The sequence below is a fragment of the Callospermophilus lateralis genome, chromosome 1 (assembly GCF_048772815.1).
Source record: "Callospermophilus lateralis isolate mCalLat2 chromosome 1, mCalLat2.hap1, whole genome shotgun sequence".
Lineage (NCBI taxonomy): Eukaryota > Metazoa > Chordata > Mammalia > Rodentia > Sciuridae > Callospermophilus > Callospermophilus lateralis.
This window is the reverse complement of record NC_135305.1, coordinates 7,686,751-7,703,402: the sequence shown is the minus strand read 5'-3', so window position 1 is coordinate 7,703,402 and position 16,652 is coordinate 7,686,751. Positions and strand designations below refer to the sequence as shown.

The following is a 16,652-nucleotide window of genomic DNA, read 5'->3' as shown; positions in this document are numbered from 1 at the left end:
CACGGTCTCCACTGTGGGAGTGCCAACAGCACCGAGGCCTCCAACTGCAGACCTACAAAGACGGAGCAGCAGAAGACATCTGCCACCATCTTCTTGGCGCTTCAGATATCTTCATGTTCAAAGGAGCCACTTAAACTCTGCCATCCCTTCAACCTTCACCCACCACTTCCATCACCTGTGACCTGGCCTCCCTATCCAATCTGCTCCCTGATGATCACTGGCATCTTGTTTATCTCTTGCTCAAAAGTCTTCACCAGTTTCTCATACAAGATCCAATTCAAACTCTACAGTCTTGAAACCCCACATCCAGAACCCTTCTGGCACCCTCTGTCCACTCCAAACCAATAGCTGGCCCTTTCTCCAACTCATCTTTGTGGCTTCCCTGCCAGGCCTTTGCTCTTAAGAACACCCTACCTATTAGACCTTCCTTGCTATTCTCAGACCCCCCTAGACTCCACCCCTGGGGAATCCCTCCCTGCTCCTGCAGGGCCCACCTGTAGCCTGAGGCCCATTTACCCTCTGCTTGGCAGCTGGTGTTTACTGCACGCTAACCTGATTTCCTGCTCCTTATCCATGCCACCTCTTCAGCTGGATGTCCTCTGATGTTCTACCATCCTTTTAGAAATCAGCTGTGTAAATGCAGGAGTTATATCCTTCCACATGTGAATTCTTGTGCCAACTCTTTCCCCTCTCTCTGTGCCTCAGTTTCCACCTTTACAGAAGAGTGATCTCTATGGTTCCATCAAAGTGAACAACACATCACCTCCTCCCTCCAGTCCTTTTCCAACCCTGCATAAGCAGCTTCTTACATGTGCAGTGCCCAGCTTCAGCGTGCTCTGCTCTTAGAAGAGCCCCTGCCTTCCTTGAAGCCCAGCCTCCCATTGATATGGCTAAGCTCTAATTCTGCTATTCTCCACCAACTGTCCCTTGAAATGGCCAGGATCCTCTCTGGTTACTGCCAAACCCAGCCAGAGTGAGAGGAAGTAACTCTGTGGGCGATGTAATATGCCTGCAGTTTCTCTTTCTATAGGAGAGAGAAAGCTGAAGGGTGAGGAGAAACATGGATTCCTAGAGAAGCCAGGTTCCTTAGTGCATTCAACACTCCTGGAGACTAACTTTGGAACAACATTAAAAAAAAAACAGTGTTTTGACTGGTGCCTTTTGTGACCTCCCCAAAGGGTGGCACCGAGGCTTCTGTAACCCTTCCCTACAGCTGTTCATTCCACCACTGACTCCTCTGCCAGCTGCATTTCAAGCTGGGCAGCAAAGTTGGATCCTGAGGAAGGTGCCCAGCTTTGCTTTAGGACCCCCGTGCCCCATCATTGTAAACCTGTCACTCTCCCTCATCATTCTATGCCATCCTGAACTCCCACAGTCCAGTGGGCACCAGGGCACGCAGGAAGCTCGGCAGCCAGGAGTCTACCCTTTCCTACGCTGCTACTTCTTCAGGCTGGTCAGTGCTGTCCCCCGTTTTGATTTTACAATCAGAGGGAGCTATTTCTCCTTCTCCACCCAAAGTTGAGAATGAACACGCAGAAGGGACTCATAGAGCCTGTCAACTGACACTACGCACATGTCCCTCGGGCCACCTTCTCTGCCCCTCCCCTTCAAAACCAAACAAAAACGGCAAACAGGAAACGCTCGTCTTTTAAAAATTACTCTATTATTATCAAATAGAACCACAGTATCCAAAAGGTAATTATAAACTTCTATCCCCAACTAAATGGCCCTGCACCGCCCCTCCGAGTGGCCGGCAGCCAAATCACTCCCCCCGTGCTGATTGATTTCATCCATTTTATTGTCAAGGAAATTAACAGCCCGAAGGGGTTCCCCAGGCCCACACTCTCCCCACAGAGGCCCAGGGGGAACAGGCAGCAAGCGACCAGGTCTCACTACCCAGCGTCCTTGGGAGGAGGGACGAAAGGGGAAGGGGGGCTCACAGCAGAGGGCTCGGGGCGCCCCGCCCCCGCCCGATGGGCTCGGGCCTGGCACGGCCAAGGCAGGTGTCCGAGGGGGCTGGGCCTGCGCACCTGGCAGGGGCGGCGGCGGGGCGCACGCTCACTCGCCCGTGTGGGTCCGCAGGTGGTACTTGAGCGACTGCTTGTAGCGGAAGCACTTGGCGCAGTGCGTGCAGGGGTAGGGCCGCTCGCCCGTGTGCGCGCGCTGGTGCTCCAGCAGGTGGTGCTTCTGCGTGAAGCGCTTGCCACACTCGGCACAGTGGTAGGGCCGCTCGCCCGTGTGGATGCGCCGGTGCTCCAGCAGGTGGTGCTTGCGGATGAAGCTCTTGCCGCACTCGGGGCAGGCGTGCGGCCGCTCGCGCGAGTGCACGCGGCAGTGGTTGGTGAGCTTGGACTTCTCGCTGAAGCTCTTCTCGCACTCAGGGCACTTGAAGGGCCGCTCGCCCGTGTGAGTCCGCTGGTGGCGCAGCAGGTGCGACGGGCGACTGAAGCTCTTGCCGCACAGGCTGCAGATGAAGGAGACCTCGTGCTTGCCGGCGTGCACGCGCTGGTGGATGACCAGGCTGATGTGCAGGCGGAAGCTCTTCTTGCACTCAGGGCACGTGTAGGGCCGCTCGCCAGTATGCGTGATCTGGTGCTTAGTCAGGCTCGATTTGTGGCTGAAGCTGCTGTCGCACTCGGGGCACTTGTAGGGCTTGGGGCCACCACCGCTGCCTGAGCTGGGCGACTTGGGGCGCGGCTTGAGCGCGTGCTTGGGGTTGAAGGCGGGCCCGCGCTCTGGCGAGGCGTAGCCGCCGCGCACGCGGTGGATGCGCTGGTGCAGCGTGAGCTGCTGCTTGTGCCGGAAGCTGATCTCGCACTCGGCGCACTCGTAGGGCCCCTCCTTGATGTGGTTGCGCTGGTGGATGATGAGGTTGATCTTCAGCCGAAAGCTCTTGCCGCACTCCATGCAGGTGAAGGGCCGCTCGCCGCGCCGGTTCCGCTGCTGCTGGCTGGAGGCCCCGCGGTTCTCGCTCAGGTGACGCTCGCCGTGGGAGTGAGAGTGCGAGTGCGAGTGCGAGTGCGAGTGGGCATGCGTGGGGGGCGCCAGCCGCTTCACCGCCGGGTTTCCCAGCTGCAGGGGTGGGGGGCTGTCCTCGCCTTCGGGGGACATCTCCCCAGGCAGCGGGGTCTGATACATACTGGCCTCATACCTCCCGGACAGCTGCCCGAGGGACTGCAAGTGCTGCGGCAGTTCATCGTCGTCCTCCTCTTCCTCCTCCTCCTCCTGTTCCTCTGTCTTTATCACGATCCCCTCTGCTCCAAGGACAGAGAAAGAGAGAGTTAGACCCTAAATTTGTGTGACATGAGAAAGTCACGTTGACGCCTAGGGCCACTGACCTGGGTGGAGGTAGAGCATCACTTTCGTCATCAGGAGATACCTCATGCTACCTTGTAGGACCAAATTCCTTCTTTTGGGAAAATCTCACTCCCTGAGGATAATGGCCCCAACCCCTATGGGACTGGCCACGTAACCAAGGCTGGCTATGGTGTTTGGTCAAGAACCAGCTTAGGTTTAAGCTGGGCCACTTAGAGTTCTCTCTTGGCATTTTATACAGAGGAGACAGGGGAGGTGGCTCTCTGTTGGGCAAGATTGGAAGCTTCTGGTGCAGCAGCATCCAGCAGAAAAGGATACCAGCTCCAAGGTCTAGCATAAGTGGCACCCAGATCCAGCTGTACCTGAACTTGTCCTACTTGTGAACCTGCCAATTATGTGAGTCCAACATTCCTTTTTTTTTTTTTTTTTTTTTTTTTTTAACTTCAGTTGTCAATGCACCTTTATTTGAGCGCGGTGCTGAGAATCAAACCCAGTGCCTCACACATGCTAGATAAGGGCACCACCCCAGCCCCACAAATGTCCCTCTTTCATTTAGGTTTTTGCCAACTGTATCAAAAAGTCTTGATTCAGAGTTTTCCATCTTATTTCTAAGGACTCCTTCACCTGAACTCAGCTAGACTGGCTTCTTTCCTTCCTCAACCCACCTGGAGATTCTCAGTGTGGCCCTTACTCCCCCTCCTCCAGCAATCCCCTCTCCTCTGAGTCTCGCGGCCTTCCTTGGTGGTCCTGATTCTCCCTGAGCACTTCCCTGGACTCTGGCACTCTGCCTTCTCTAGCATACTGTGAATGTGTACTCACTGCTCCCTCAGACTACCAGTCTTGAACTCTGGGGTCAGGAGGGTGTGTGCAGTGCCCACATGTGGCTCTGACTGGTGGGTGGCCTCCCCTCCTCCCAGCTCCCCCTGCTAGTCTGGCCCTTTTAGGCCTAAACAAGGCCAAGTTCTATAGTAGTGCATGAGAATGTAAGTTCAAGGGAAAAGGAGTGGCCTTCTCCTCCTATAACCTCTGTTATTTTAAGTCGCTGAATTTGTGTGACATGAGAAAGTCACTTCTGTTTTATTTTTTTGTGTTGCTGGGGTTTGAACCGAGGGTCCCATGCATGCCGGGCAAGCCCTTCACCACTGAGCTACATCCTCTGCCCCAAAGTCACTCATTTCTCGGAGTCCATCTATTAGACAGGATAAAGTACCAGTCTGAGCTTGCAAAATTCTCACAAGAACTCTTTGAAAGCACTTCCACACCTCTGCTTTCTCTTCAGATGCACAGTATCTTGGTACAGATAAAGTCAAGAATTATCCCCGTTTCACAGGTGGAGTATCTAAGCCCAGAGATGTTTCCTAGTAAAATAAAAAGTTATACACCTTTTTGGCGCTTGCAGCCGAGGGACTGTCTGGTCTACTCCCTCACTGACTGGGAAGCTGAGTCTAATGATATCTGTGAGCTGGCCCAGGTCTTGTTCAGTTGCTAGTGATGCTCCACTGCTCCTCTAGGGCCTGTAAACTTGTGTTAAAATGGGTCAGTGGGCTGAGTCAGGGTGCCTCTGCAGTGTCAGGATTCCCAGCAGGAAGTGACTCAGAACATCCTTGGAGCACAATCCCTAAAAGATCAGGAAGGAGGGGGCAGCTGGTCACCCTGGTGTTTATCCTGAAAATATAGTCAGATCTAAAAGGCTGAGCCTTAGGGATGTAAACACTCCTTGAGCACCAATGTCACTTTTTCCTTAATAGAATGATAAAAATGAAATTTTGGCCCTGAAATTCAAGACTCAAATTTCTACTAACTGCTTAGTATTTTCTAGGTTCTATTAGAATGAATGGAATTAATGGGGAATGCTCAGATAACAATCTGGAATTTATGTTATATTCTCAGAATTTGCCTATGTCTTCCTGCTTTTATTTATTTTTTGGTACGAGGGATTGAACCCGGGGACACTCAACCACTAGCCACATCCCCAGCCCTTTTTTATTTTGAGACAAGGTCTTGCCAAGTTGCTTAGGGCCTTATTGGTGAGGCTGGCTTTGAACTTGTAATACTCCTGCCTCAGCCTCCTGAGCCACTGGGATTATAGGCGTGTGCCACTGTGCCCAGCTTTGCTTTTCTTTTATGAAAGAGAGTGTAGTATGTTAAAAAGACTTCTGGGGCTGGGGTTGTGGCCCTGTGGCACAGTGCTCACCTAACACTTGGGAGGCACTCAGCACCACATAAAAATAAATAAATAAAATAAAGGTATGAGTCCATCTGCAACTAAAATAATAATAATAATAATAATAATAATAATAATTTTTAAAAAAGACTTCTAGAATACCATATGGTTATTTTAAAAATAAGGAGTTAGATCCATTGCTTGACGGTGTAGGATGCCCATGACCTCTGATTAAGTGCAAAAATGGCAAGCTGTAGAACTATAGATAAAATGGGAAAAAAAAAATAATTAGACTAAAACCAGCTGGGTTCTACCAAATTTTCAAGAAACTTAATTCTTACCTCATTATTATTATTTTTTTCACCCAGAATATGGAATAAGAGCAAAACCTGCCCAGTCCATCTGATAAATCTAGAATAATACTGTTTCTAAAACTAGATGAGGCTCATTCAAGAAAAGCTTAGGTTCATTGCATTTATGAATATAGTTATAAAACCCTGGAATAAAATATTCGTTAAGTCCAACAGCATGTTTAAAAAATACACCATGCTGATGGTGTACACCAAATCCTGGAATGCAAGGGTGGTGGAGCCTCAGAAAAATCTGTCACAAAAACAAGTCCTGGATCAGGTGCAGTGAACCCCACTGCCTTATATTCTTAAGGGTTATTTTTTAAAAAAATCTTATTTTTCATGGGGTTCTTTATTTTTTTTTCTTTTTTGGAACTGGGGATCAAACCCAGGGCTTTGTGAATGTGAGACAAATGCTCTGCCACTGAGCTACATCCCAGCCCTGCTTATATTCTTGTACTCCCAAAGAGCTACAGGTGCAGAATGATTAAACTTGAGTTTTTTTTTTATAACGAGCAAAAAATGATGGCTAGATTCTACCAGGGAAAGACAGTATAGAGCAGTCATTTTAAAAACATGCTCTCCAGGGTTGAAATTTCCAAGTTGGTTGAGGCTTCTAATGTTAATGTGACAGGAGAATCAAGAACACCTTGGGAGGAGGAAGTTCTTTCTGGCTGTGGCCTTAGACAATGGATGTGACCTCGCCTGCCTCTAGGAGGGGGCTGGATAGATAATCGCCAAGATCTTTGAGTTCTTGTCTGAACCAGTCTTTGGATATAACAACTTCTTTCCTAGCCCAGTGCTGATCAGGATGTCTCCCCAACCCCTCAGTGTACAGATGTCCTTCTGGAAGACCCCTGCAGGCTTGCCTCACCTGCCTGGAGCTTACCTGTGCAGTTCCTCTGCTGCACCAGCATCTGCTTGAGCTGGCTGAACTCGCCTGAGCCCTCCGTGGACTCCTCCAGGGCGTTCTCCTGTTCCTGCATGTCCAGGTCTGGCTGCTCTCCACAGGGGTCGCCCAGCTCCGAGTCCTGAAAGCCATGTTCTTCCACTTGTCCCATTAGGGGCTCTGGTGTCTCCAAGCTTTCTGAGCCCTCGTCGTTGGTCTGTACCTCGATCTTAATCACGATGCCATCATGTGCTGAGAGGAGGAGGGGGAGAGAATCCAGAACACGGTCATGCACCTGCCCAGGTTTCCACAGCCTGAGAATTTACATTCCAACAGTTCTTATTTTAGAGATCCTGAAGAAATATAATAGAGTTGGTGGTGAGTGGACAGAATTTTCTGGGCACTTGTAGACTTGAACACCAATACAAACTGGAGTCAAGTTAGGACATTTGCAAAGTTTATTCTCTATCAGCCCACAAGCTTTTAGAGAGAACTCATTCCCTTTCCCAGGTTGGGAAGCCAGGGGCCACACAGTTTTCCTGTGGCTGGCTTACTCATTGTCCAGGTGAATACAAAGGGGGCGGGCCTTCTCCCTTCTACTCTCACCCTTCCAGACCTCCTGGGGCTCTCCCAACCCAAACTTTCAAGCACATTTAGGAGTACAATAGGAGCAGTTGGATTTTGTTTGTTTTTAAGCTAAACAGCGTCCTTATCATACACTGTGCCTTAAACTATGTCTTTTAGCCCTCCCCATAGGTCTGTGGGTTACCTCGGCTGCAGCACTGCAAGTCAAGCCATCAGCTGACACAGGCTCTTGTGCATACCAGGGGTGCATATCTTTTGACTTGGTGCCAATTAGATTGTATTTTCTAACAACTTGTAAGAATTCTGGGTCTTGCATTAAAGACAATTCACTTTCTCTTCTCTGTATTTCAAATATTTTTCCCCTCAAATTTGTCATTTGCCAGTTTTAGGTATTTTTTGCATTACAACTTTTAAAAAGTTTTCATATGTATCCCTCTCTTTCCTGGATTTTCTTAGTTCAAGTCTCCTCTGCTGCTAGATGGTGCGTCTGGTTTCCTAGATTATATCCCAAGTTTTTTTTTGTCTTCTTATTAACTTTTTTGTAAATATTTTTATTTTTCAGTTGTAGTTGGACAAAATACCTTTATTTTATTTATTTATTTTTATGTGGTGCTGAGAATCAAACCCAGGATCTCGCACGTGCTATGCAGGCACTCTACCACTGAGCCCACACCCCAGCCCTTATTATTAACTTTTTAAAGTCTTCAATACTCTTGAAATTTATTTTTATTGTATATATGGTAGGAGGTATGTGTTCAAGTTTATTTTATTTTATTTTTTTCATATGGATAGACTTTTGTTCTAGCATAAGCCCCTTTAATGTTGAGAAAACACATTTTTTAGTTGAGGAAATGATAAAAGTGTAATGCATAAATATATTCATTCTTTCATTACATGTTCATTGGCATTTCCTGAGCACCTGCTGAGGGCCTGCAGTGTTCTCCTGACCCAGGATATGTCAGTGAACAGAATTACATCTCACATAAGCCAGTAAACACAGTAAGTAAATTATACCTTAGAAGGTAATAGTGCTGTGGGGGGTGGGTGGGGAGCAAAGTCAAGTGAAGGAGGCAGATAGCCCTGCCCACAAGAAGCCTCCTCCTGTCCTGTCTTCTCTTTTCCAGTCCAGTGTGGAACAGGTCACAGAGTAATCAGACCAGCCCACTAGGCTGAAAAGAGATGCCCTGTGACCTAATGCTGGGTCATTTCTGATGCTCGGTAACCCTTAATACCTCCCTGATCAGTCATGACAACCCATTGGGAAGTAGGTGGAATATACAGCAGCTCTAATGTTCCCATGGTGTAGTTTTGATAGCCTTCAGTGTGGACCCTGGCTACCTTCCCTTGGGGCAGGGGGAATGTCCCACTGTCACCCTACAAAGGTTTCTGAATCCTGTTCTCTAGTAAACAAAACACAAAAGTCATCCACATTTACACCTCCTCCTCCTCCTGTTCAAGCTGAAAGTCACCACCTTTCCCTTGCTATGGTTTGGATGCTTTAAGGGTTTGTGTAGTAAGTAGGGTCCCAGCGTAATGGTATTGAGGTCATGGGGCCTTGAAGAGATGATTAGATTGGGGCACTGCCCTTGTGAGGGTAGTCATGCTGATCTCTCACAGTGGGTTAGAGAAAGCTAGCTATTACAAAAGAGCAAGGTTGGCCTCTCTGAGCTCGTCTCATCATGTGATATCTCCCTCTCTCCCTCTCTCTTGTATTCCCACCATGGGGCCATCTGCCATGCTATGATATAACCAGAAGGCCATCACCAGAGTCAAAAGGTGCTGACGCCATGCTCTTTGACCTCCATAAGCTTATTTTCTGTATAAAGTGCCAAGCTTCAGATATTTTGTTACAGCTACATAAAATGCCCCCTTTTCTCACCAATCTCAGGAAAAGTAGGGTCCCATCTCCCCCTTCTTCCTTTAACCCAAATCCTCTGTTCCTTAACCTTGCCCATGTTTTCCTTCTGGAAATCTGCTCCAAAAGTATGTTCCTTTCTCCTGTCTTCAAACTTTGTCTCTGTACTACATCATTATGCTCCCTCCACAAACATGACTTTTTTTTTTTTTTTAAGAGAGAATGAGAGAGAGTGAGAGAGAATTTTAATATTTGTTTTTTTTTTTTTTTTAGTATTTGGCGGACACAACATTTTTTTTGTTTGTATGTGGTGCTGAGGATCGAACCTGGGCCGCACGCATGCCAGGCGAGCGCGCTACCGCTTGAGCCACATCCCCAGCCCCAAACATGACTTTCTTGTTTCACAAACTCTTGAAATATTTTGGTTGCCTACTCCCTAAAATAATTTTTCAAAACTGTGTGCCCCTTTGCACCATTCTGAATAAATATATAAAATGCGTCAGTAACTGCAAAAGATGTAATTTCTGGAGTATTCTAAATATTGATATTTTGAAGTAAACCCTTCCCTCATACCTTAATGTCACCAGTGGAATCTAAGAACCCTAGCAATTTTTAAACCCACCATTATTCACTTAAAAAAATATGTGAACAAGTACTTCTTTGACAGTTGGAATTTTTACATCATTCCTTTTCACCTTGAACTTCTATTTCCATTCCCACTTTGCCCACAACATTTTATCCTAATAGAGCATATTTTTATGCTTAGAAGGCTTTTACTGATCGCTTCATCTGCCACAAAAATGTGTTTGTAAATTGAAAGTTTAATTTTGCTTTCATTTCTAATAACCATAGGGCTATAGGTGTTCATTATTTTCCTGGATGAGGTTATCCTTCATGATTATTACTACAGAATGATAACCAATTATCCAAGATAGAAAAGAAAAAAATTTTGGAAATGTATCTTTTGAGGATGAATAGGGATTATTTTTTTCCAATTAGTTCACATATCTGAGAATGAATACATATTCTTATTGTATTAAGAGATAGAGTTCAGAATCAATTCTATTCTAATTTTCATTTTCATAAATGCAAGCATTGGGAAACCTCATTTCATCAATATGTAGATGGGTTAGAAGAAGCTGTTATGAAACTGTCACTCGATTCTGTGAATTTATCCTGAATTATCACATGGTTAATATATTATAAAAAATTGGGGAATGGGATTGTGGCTCAGTGGTAGAGTGCTTGCCTAGCACATGTGAGGCACTGGGTTTGATCCTCACCTCAGCACCACATAAGAATGAATGAATGAATGAATGAATGAATGAATAAAGGCATCGTGCTCATCTATAACTAAAAATATTTTTTAAAAAATTGTTCTTAATGGCCTATTAGCTGACAAATTGATTAGTTTCTCTTTCAATTTTGTTGAAAGGGAACTATTTCAAACAATCTAACTTGGAATAGAATTTGCCTTTCAGGCCCAAGAGATGCACTCCTTGTCATGTACATCCTGGATTCCCTGTTTGGTGACCCAAAGGGTCTATATGAAGAGGAGTGCTCCATAGTGAGAGGGATGGCCAGGAGGGGCCCTCTGTGTTTTCACACAGTGGAAGACGTGGGAGATGAGGACACATTTCAGGAGCCACATGTATGTATGTTGGCCAATCAGTTTATGAATGAGAACGGGGGTCAAGGACCTGCAAAGGGAGCCTCAAGGTCACCCATGTTGTGCTACTCTTGGAGAAGTTCCTATGCCTCCAAGACCATGAGTGCTTGGCTTGAAGACTAGTGTCTCTGCACCTGCCCTGACCCAGAGACCCAGTCCATGTCCCCTGTTCCACCCCACACCTAACTAAGCTGTCAGTGAAACCTGGCTGGCCTTGGAACCCAAGCCCTTCTCCCTCCCCTCTAGGGCACTGCATGCTCCCTCAAAACATCTTTTCATGCCCCCATTGCTTGTTATATAGACAGTAGGGAGCCAGTGCTCCCCACCCCAAACAACTTTGGTAAGCATATGTACAAACAAACTGCATTTATAAGCATTTTCAACTTAAAAAGCCCGGGACATTAGTTTTACAGCTCTGAAAAGAGAAGCAGGTCATTCCTCAACCTCTAGGGCCTCAGATAATTCTTCTAGAAGCTGTATGGCCATTGGTACCAAACACCTCAAATGCATCTAAGCCACATCAACTATTAAGTTTTTGCTGTAAATTGTTCTGAAAGATGTTTGCTTTGACACTGGCTATGAGAAATTCACTTAATCTGTGATTGGCTCTTGATCTCTGTAATTACATGTGCACCTAAGAACTCTTGAGAAATGGGAAAATCTAGCCTACAAATTGTTTTCAAATATATTAAATGCTTTTGAAGCCTGAACTTAATAATTGATGGAACAGATATAATACTATATTCTGGAGACACTTAGTTAAAATAAACATTTGATTATTTACATTTAGCAATTTTCTTTTTGTTTCCTAGACAAGGAGAAAAAAACAGTTTCAAGTTTTTAATGCCTTCATGGGTTTTCAAGAAGCTCATGGAGCCAAGGCCTGTGATGGTAGGTAGCATTTACCAAATAAAATGGCCTAGGTAAATAAATTTGCACTTGACAGGAAACCCAAATACCATAAAGAAAATGATAAGTCTGAATACACAGAAACTTAAAATGTGTGAATTTGACATCATGTACAACCACAAGACTGGGATCCCAATTAGAATAAAATATACTCAATATCTGTATAAATATGTCAAAACATGTTCTATCATCATGTATATCTGAAAAGAACAAATAAAAACTTAAAATTGCTATACTATACATATAATACTATGGTCAAAAATAAACCCAATACCAAGGAAAATATTTGGATACATATGATACACATGAGCTAATATCCTTGGAGTTTAAAAAACTTTTGGGCTGGGTGTAGTTTGGTGGTACGAGGCTTGTCTAGCATGTAGGAGGCCCTGAGTTTGATCCCCAGCATTGCCAAAAAGATAAATAAATAATTTTTATGAATCACCTGTAATCCCAGTGGCTCGGAGGCTGAGGCAGGAGGATCGCAAGTTCAAAGCCAGCCCAGCCCTAAGTAACTCAGCAAAACCTAGAGTCTAAATAGAATACAAAAAAGGGCTGGGGATATGGCTCAGTGGTTAAGTGCCGCTGGGTTCAATCCCAGTACCAAAAAAAAAAAAGCTTTTATGAATCAATAATAAAAAGAAAGAATAACCCAAAAGAACAATGGATAAAAGAAATTCACAGAATTAGACATACTAGTAATAAATAAAGATATAATAAGCTCAGTATTACCCTTCTGAAAGTCTAAGAAAGAACATCAAAATGTTGTTTCTTTCTGTCACTTTGCAAGTAATAAAAAGCTAAAAGTACTTATTATTGGCACAGGTGTGAGGAAGCAAGTACTCACATGTTAGATGAAGGCATATAAACTGGCGCAACTGTTTTGAAGGCCACTTGCCAGGATCTATTAGTTTAAATGGGTATATCCTCTGACCCAGAAAATTTGTTTCTAAAAAAGTTTCAGATGAAGGCACAGAGATCTATTTTAAGAATCTTTACTGATGTACTAAAAACTGTGAGCGCCCTAAACGTACAACAGTGGGAGACTATTTAAGTAAAATATGAAATCAATATACAATACTGTAATCTGCTATTAAAAAGAATTAGATTCATGTATTCTGATATGTACAGATGCCAGATATTTTATCGACAAAAGCAAGTTGCCAAACAATGTACTTCTATAGTATTTGAATTTGTTTTATAGGAGGGTATACTTATGTATTATTTGTATAATTGAGGGTGTGTGTAAGCGTATGCACATGAAATCAGAGTGAATGAGCTCTTGACTCCTGAGAGAATCATGGGGGATGTGCACTCACTCAGCCACTCTATGTTTTTTATTATTAAAACCAGTGTTGGGGACTGGGGTTGTGGCTCAGTGATAGAGTGCTTGCCTTGCACATGTGAGACACTGGGTTTGATCCTCAGGGCCACATAAAAATAAATATATTGTGTCCATCTACAACTAAAAAATGATTTAATAAACAAATAAAACAACAACAACAACAAAAAGAGTGTTGACATATGAACCATCTCTGCTTGCTCAAAGTAAAGAAATAATGATTGGCACTGGTTTTCTAATTTCCTCATGGCTATACTTTCTATGAGGCTTTTAAAAATCTGGTAAATGATTTTTCAACCTTTATTTTCTTTCTAAGTCACACATGTGCTAGGCTGGAGGGTTGGATGGTTTTTCAAACCTGATTTTCAAAAAATGCTTCTGTAACCCTCAACTCCCCATTTCTGGTTTCCAGAGCCCATCACTTTCAGGTCTTCCTGCTGATTCTTTTGTTGTTTCTCTTCTTAACTCTAGGAACACAGCTGTACTGCCACTCCTTGAATTTTCAGTTTTAAACAGTTATCTATGGACTCTCAGGAGGTGGAGATCAGGACCACCTCCTCCAAATCCCTGACCTGCAAATGCAGATTCGTTATAACCTTAGGGGGACTGGCCTTTGGTGTTCACCGTACTGGAGTATATGAGTGTCATTTACAACAGACCCGCGAGGTACACTATGAGGACTTTTCTACACCTTCAAACCTTTTTTCTTCTCCTAGAGTGATATTTATTTTATTTATTTTTTGGTATCAGGGATTGAGGCCAGGGGTACTTAACCACATCCCCAGCCCTTTTTGTATTTTAGAGAGAGGGATCTTGCTGAGTTGCTTAGGGCCTCGCTCAATTCCTGAGGCTGACTTTGAACTAAAGATCCTCCTGCTTCAGCCTCCAGGGCCTCTGGGATTATAGGCATGCACCAGTGCTCTTGGCTCCTAGAGTAATTGATTCTGCTTAAGTTACTATTAATTACTATGAACTCAGCACCAAATTCTCAGCCCTGCTGTGAAGCTTTTCTCCAAAGCATTCACACATAATGGGTGTGCATCGATTTCATCTACTTGAAGAAAAATTTCTGGACTCTTCAGATGTGCCTAGGATATCCCTTCACAGCCCTCACCCTGCCCCCAGTCTTTTTTTCTCTCTCTCAACCCAGTACTACTTTTTGTTTACACCCTCCTTTTAGCAGAGTATGGCCCCAGCCTGAGAAAGGGTGCATGGAGACCTTGACCATCTTGGAATGTCTCGATTTCACTCTTGTATTTAATTAAAATAGTTTGGTTAAATATCAATTTCTAAGTTGCAAAAAATATTTTCCCTGAAAAAAATTTAGAGGAAAATTTTATTCTACTGTCTTCTAGCTAGTGAAGCTGACAAGCCTGAAGCATTCTGGGGCTTGTGTCTTTGAACCTGCTCCTGATTTTATTTATTTCTTTATTTGCCTCTCTATATTAGAGGCTTTTCCCAGCTGCATTGAGGTTCGTGGTTGTCCATGTAGAATTAAAAGTGAGACACTCAAGAGAGAACTGGAATGTTGGTGTATTTGGGTGGGGCTTTCTAACTCCCTGTTTCCAGGTAGGAAGCTTTGGTGGCCATCTCAGTGAGAAACTTCTTGCACTGGTCCCAAAAGTCTCCAAACAAGACAATTCCAACACACTGCCCCCAGGCTTCCTCGGGGAGGTCAGCAACATCTTGGGAACCAGGTAAGGGAAGCGGGTTGGAGAGCCATGTCAAGTCTTGCTCGTTCCTGTGTTCAATAGGGTACCCACGATCCACTGTACCTGGTGCCCCCATCCAGACATTCTCTTTCTCACCCTTCCCAGAGAATAAGCCTCAGTCATCTGCCAGGGCTGGGGAGAGGCAGATGCCAGCTTTAGGGGCTGGGAGACAGGAGGGTATTTAATTGCTTCTCTAAAGGACACCTGGCCAACCCTCTGGTTTCAGCGTCACCTTTACTCCCATTTCCAGATGAAATTTTTAAGTCAAGTGCTTTTTGGGAATTTACTGACATGATAATATGTTTTTATTCCTCCGAACAAACAATATGGTGAATTACTCTAACAAAAATCATAATGATGAAAACAGTGAATCATTCCTGTATTTCTGGAATGAATTTTCCACTTGCTTATGTATATTATTCTTTTTTCCACATATTTTTATTGGTGCATTATAATCGTACATAGTGATGAGATCTGTTGTTCTGGATTTGTATGTGCACACAATATAACAATATAATTTGCTCAGTATCACTCTCCCACCTCCCTCTCCAGTTCCTTTTCTCTGCTGTACTGATCTCCCTTCAATTTTCATGAGATTCCCCCACATTTCCTTCCCTTTTTCCTCTCTAGTTTTCACATATGGGAGAAAACACACCACTCTTGATTTTCTGTAACTCCTGAGTCTTGAGCAGAGGAGAGGGGTGCACCTTGGGGTTCTTCTCGGTTTTCCCAAATACCAACTTCAGATTCAGCTTTCTAAATGTGTAATCACCGTCTGTCTGTTTTCAGGCTTGCTGTTTTCTCCCTGTCCCTTTCTGAAGTCCCTTCTCTTTGACTTCATAAGGACTTGGGGAGTAGGGAGGAGTCCACATATTCAATCTGCCTTCTTCAACTCAAAAGTCTTTCATTATGTTTTTTTTTTTTAATCTTTTTACTGAATAAGAAATAATATCTGCTCTCATCTGAAAAAATTTACAAATCACAGTATGTTTTCATCCACTTTTTCTCTATCTTTTGTTTACATCACCAGCTTCGTTTTATATTTACACTTCCCTGTAGACTAGATCATTCCACCAGCATTCCTCCCATTTCCAGATGAAATTTTTAAGTCAAGTGCTTTTTGGGAATTTACTGACTTGATAATATGAAGTCAGACAGCCTTCAGCACCCCCAGTTTCAGCAAACAAAACCCACCCCCACCCCCTGCTCCTGCCCTGGTGTCCACTGCCTACTCACAGCCAAACTTCTTGCTGCCTCTACCTGCTACCTCCTGTTCACCTCTCACCTGCTCTGTTCAGTTCTCCACCTGCCAGGCCACCAACTTTTCTCTTGCTAAGGTCACTGATAGTTTTTTTGGTTCTTTTTAGTTATATATAATGATAGAATATACTACAACATAATTTTAAAAGCATGGAATATAATTTGTTCTACTTCAGTCCCCAGTACTTCCCCTTCCCCTCCCCTCATCCCACCCACTCCATGTTCTGTTCCCTCTACTCTTTTTGCTATTCACTTGATTTTTTTTAATCAGTGTCTTGTGGATGTACATGATGGTGAGATTCACTGTGGTATATTCATATATGTACACGGGAAAGTTAGGTCAGACTCGTCCCTTTGTCTACTCCTCTGGTCTTACTTTTATTTCTACTCCCTGCCCTGTTTATTTTGGATTAGCTTTCACTCCAGTCAGAATAGCAATTATCAGGAACAGAAGTAACAGTGAATGTTGGTGGGGATGTGGGGAAAAGGGTATATTCATAACTGTTGGTGGGACTACAAATTAGTGCAGCCACTCTGGAAAGCAGTACAAAGATTCTTCAGAAAACTAGGAATGGGGGCTAGGGTTGTAGCTCAGTGGTAGA

At 44.4% G+C, this 16,652-nt stretch overlaps 1 protein-coding gene across 3 annotated transcripts in view; it reads right to left on the bottom strand.

The window, feature by feature from the left end:
- Positions 1-1,685: 1,685 nt before the first annotated feature.
- Positions 1,686-16,652, bottom strand: part of Znf777 (zinc finger protein 777) — a 217,206-nt gene continuing 202,239 nt past the window's right edge. For all 3 annotated transcript variants that reach the window (XM_076832156.2, XM_076832145.2, XM_076832147.2), the window contains exons 5-6: positions 6,719-6,970; positions 1,686-3,254 (exon numbers count right to left, since the gene is read on the bottom strand). In XM_076832156.2, the coding sequence (XP_076688271.2) occupies positions 2,059-3,254; positions 6,719-6,970 (1,448 nt within the window). In that variant the 3' untranslated portion in view covers positions 1,686-2,058. The remainder of the gene's footprint in view (positions 3,255-6,718; positions 6,971-16,652) is intronic.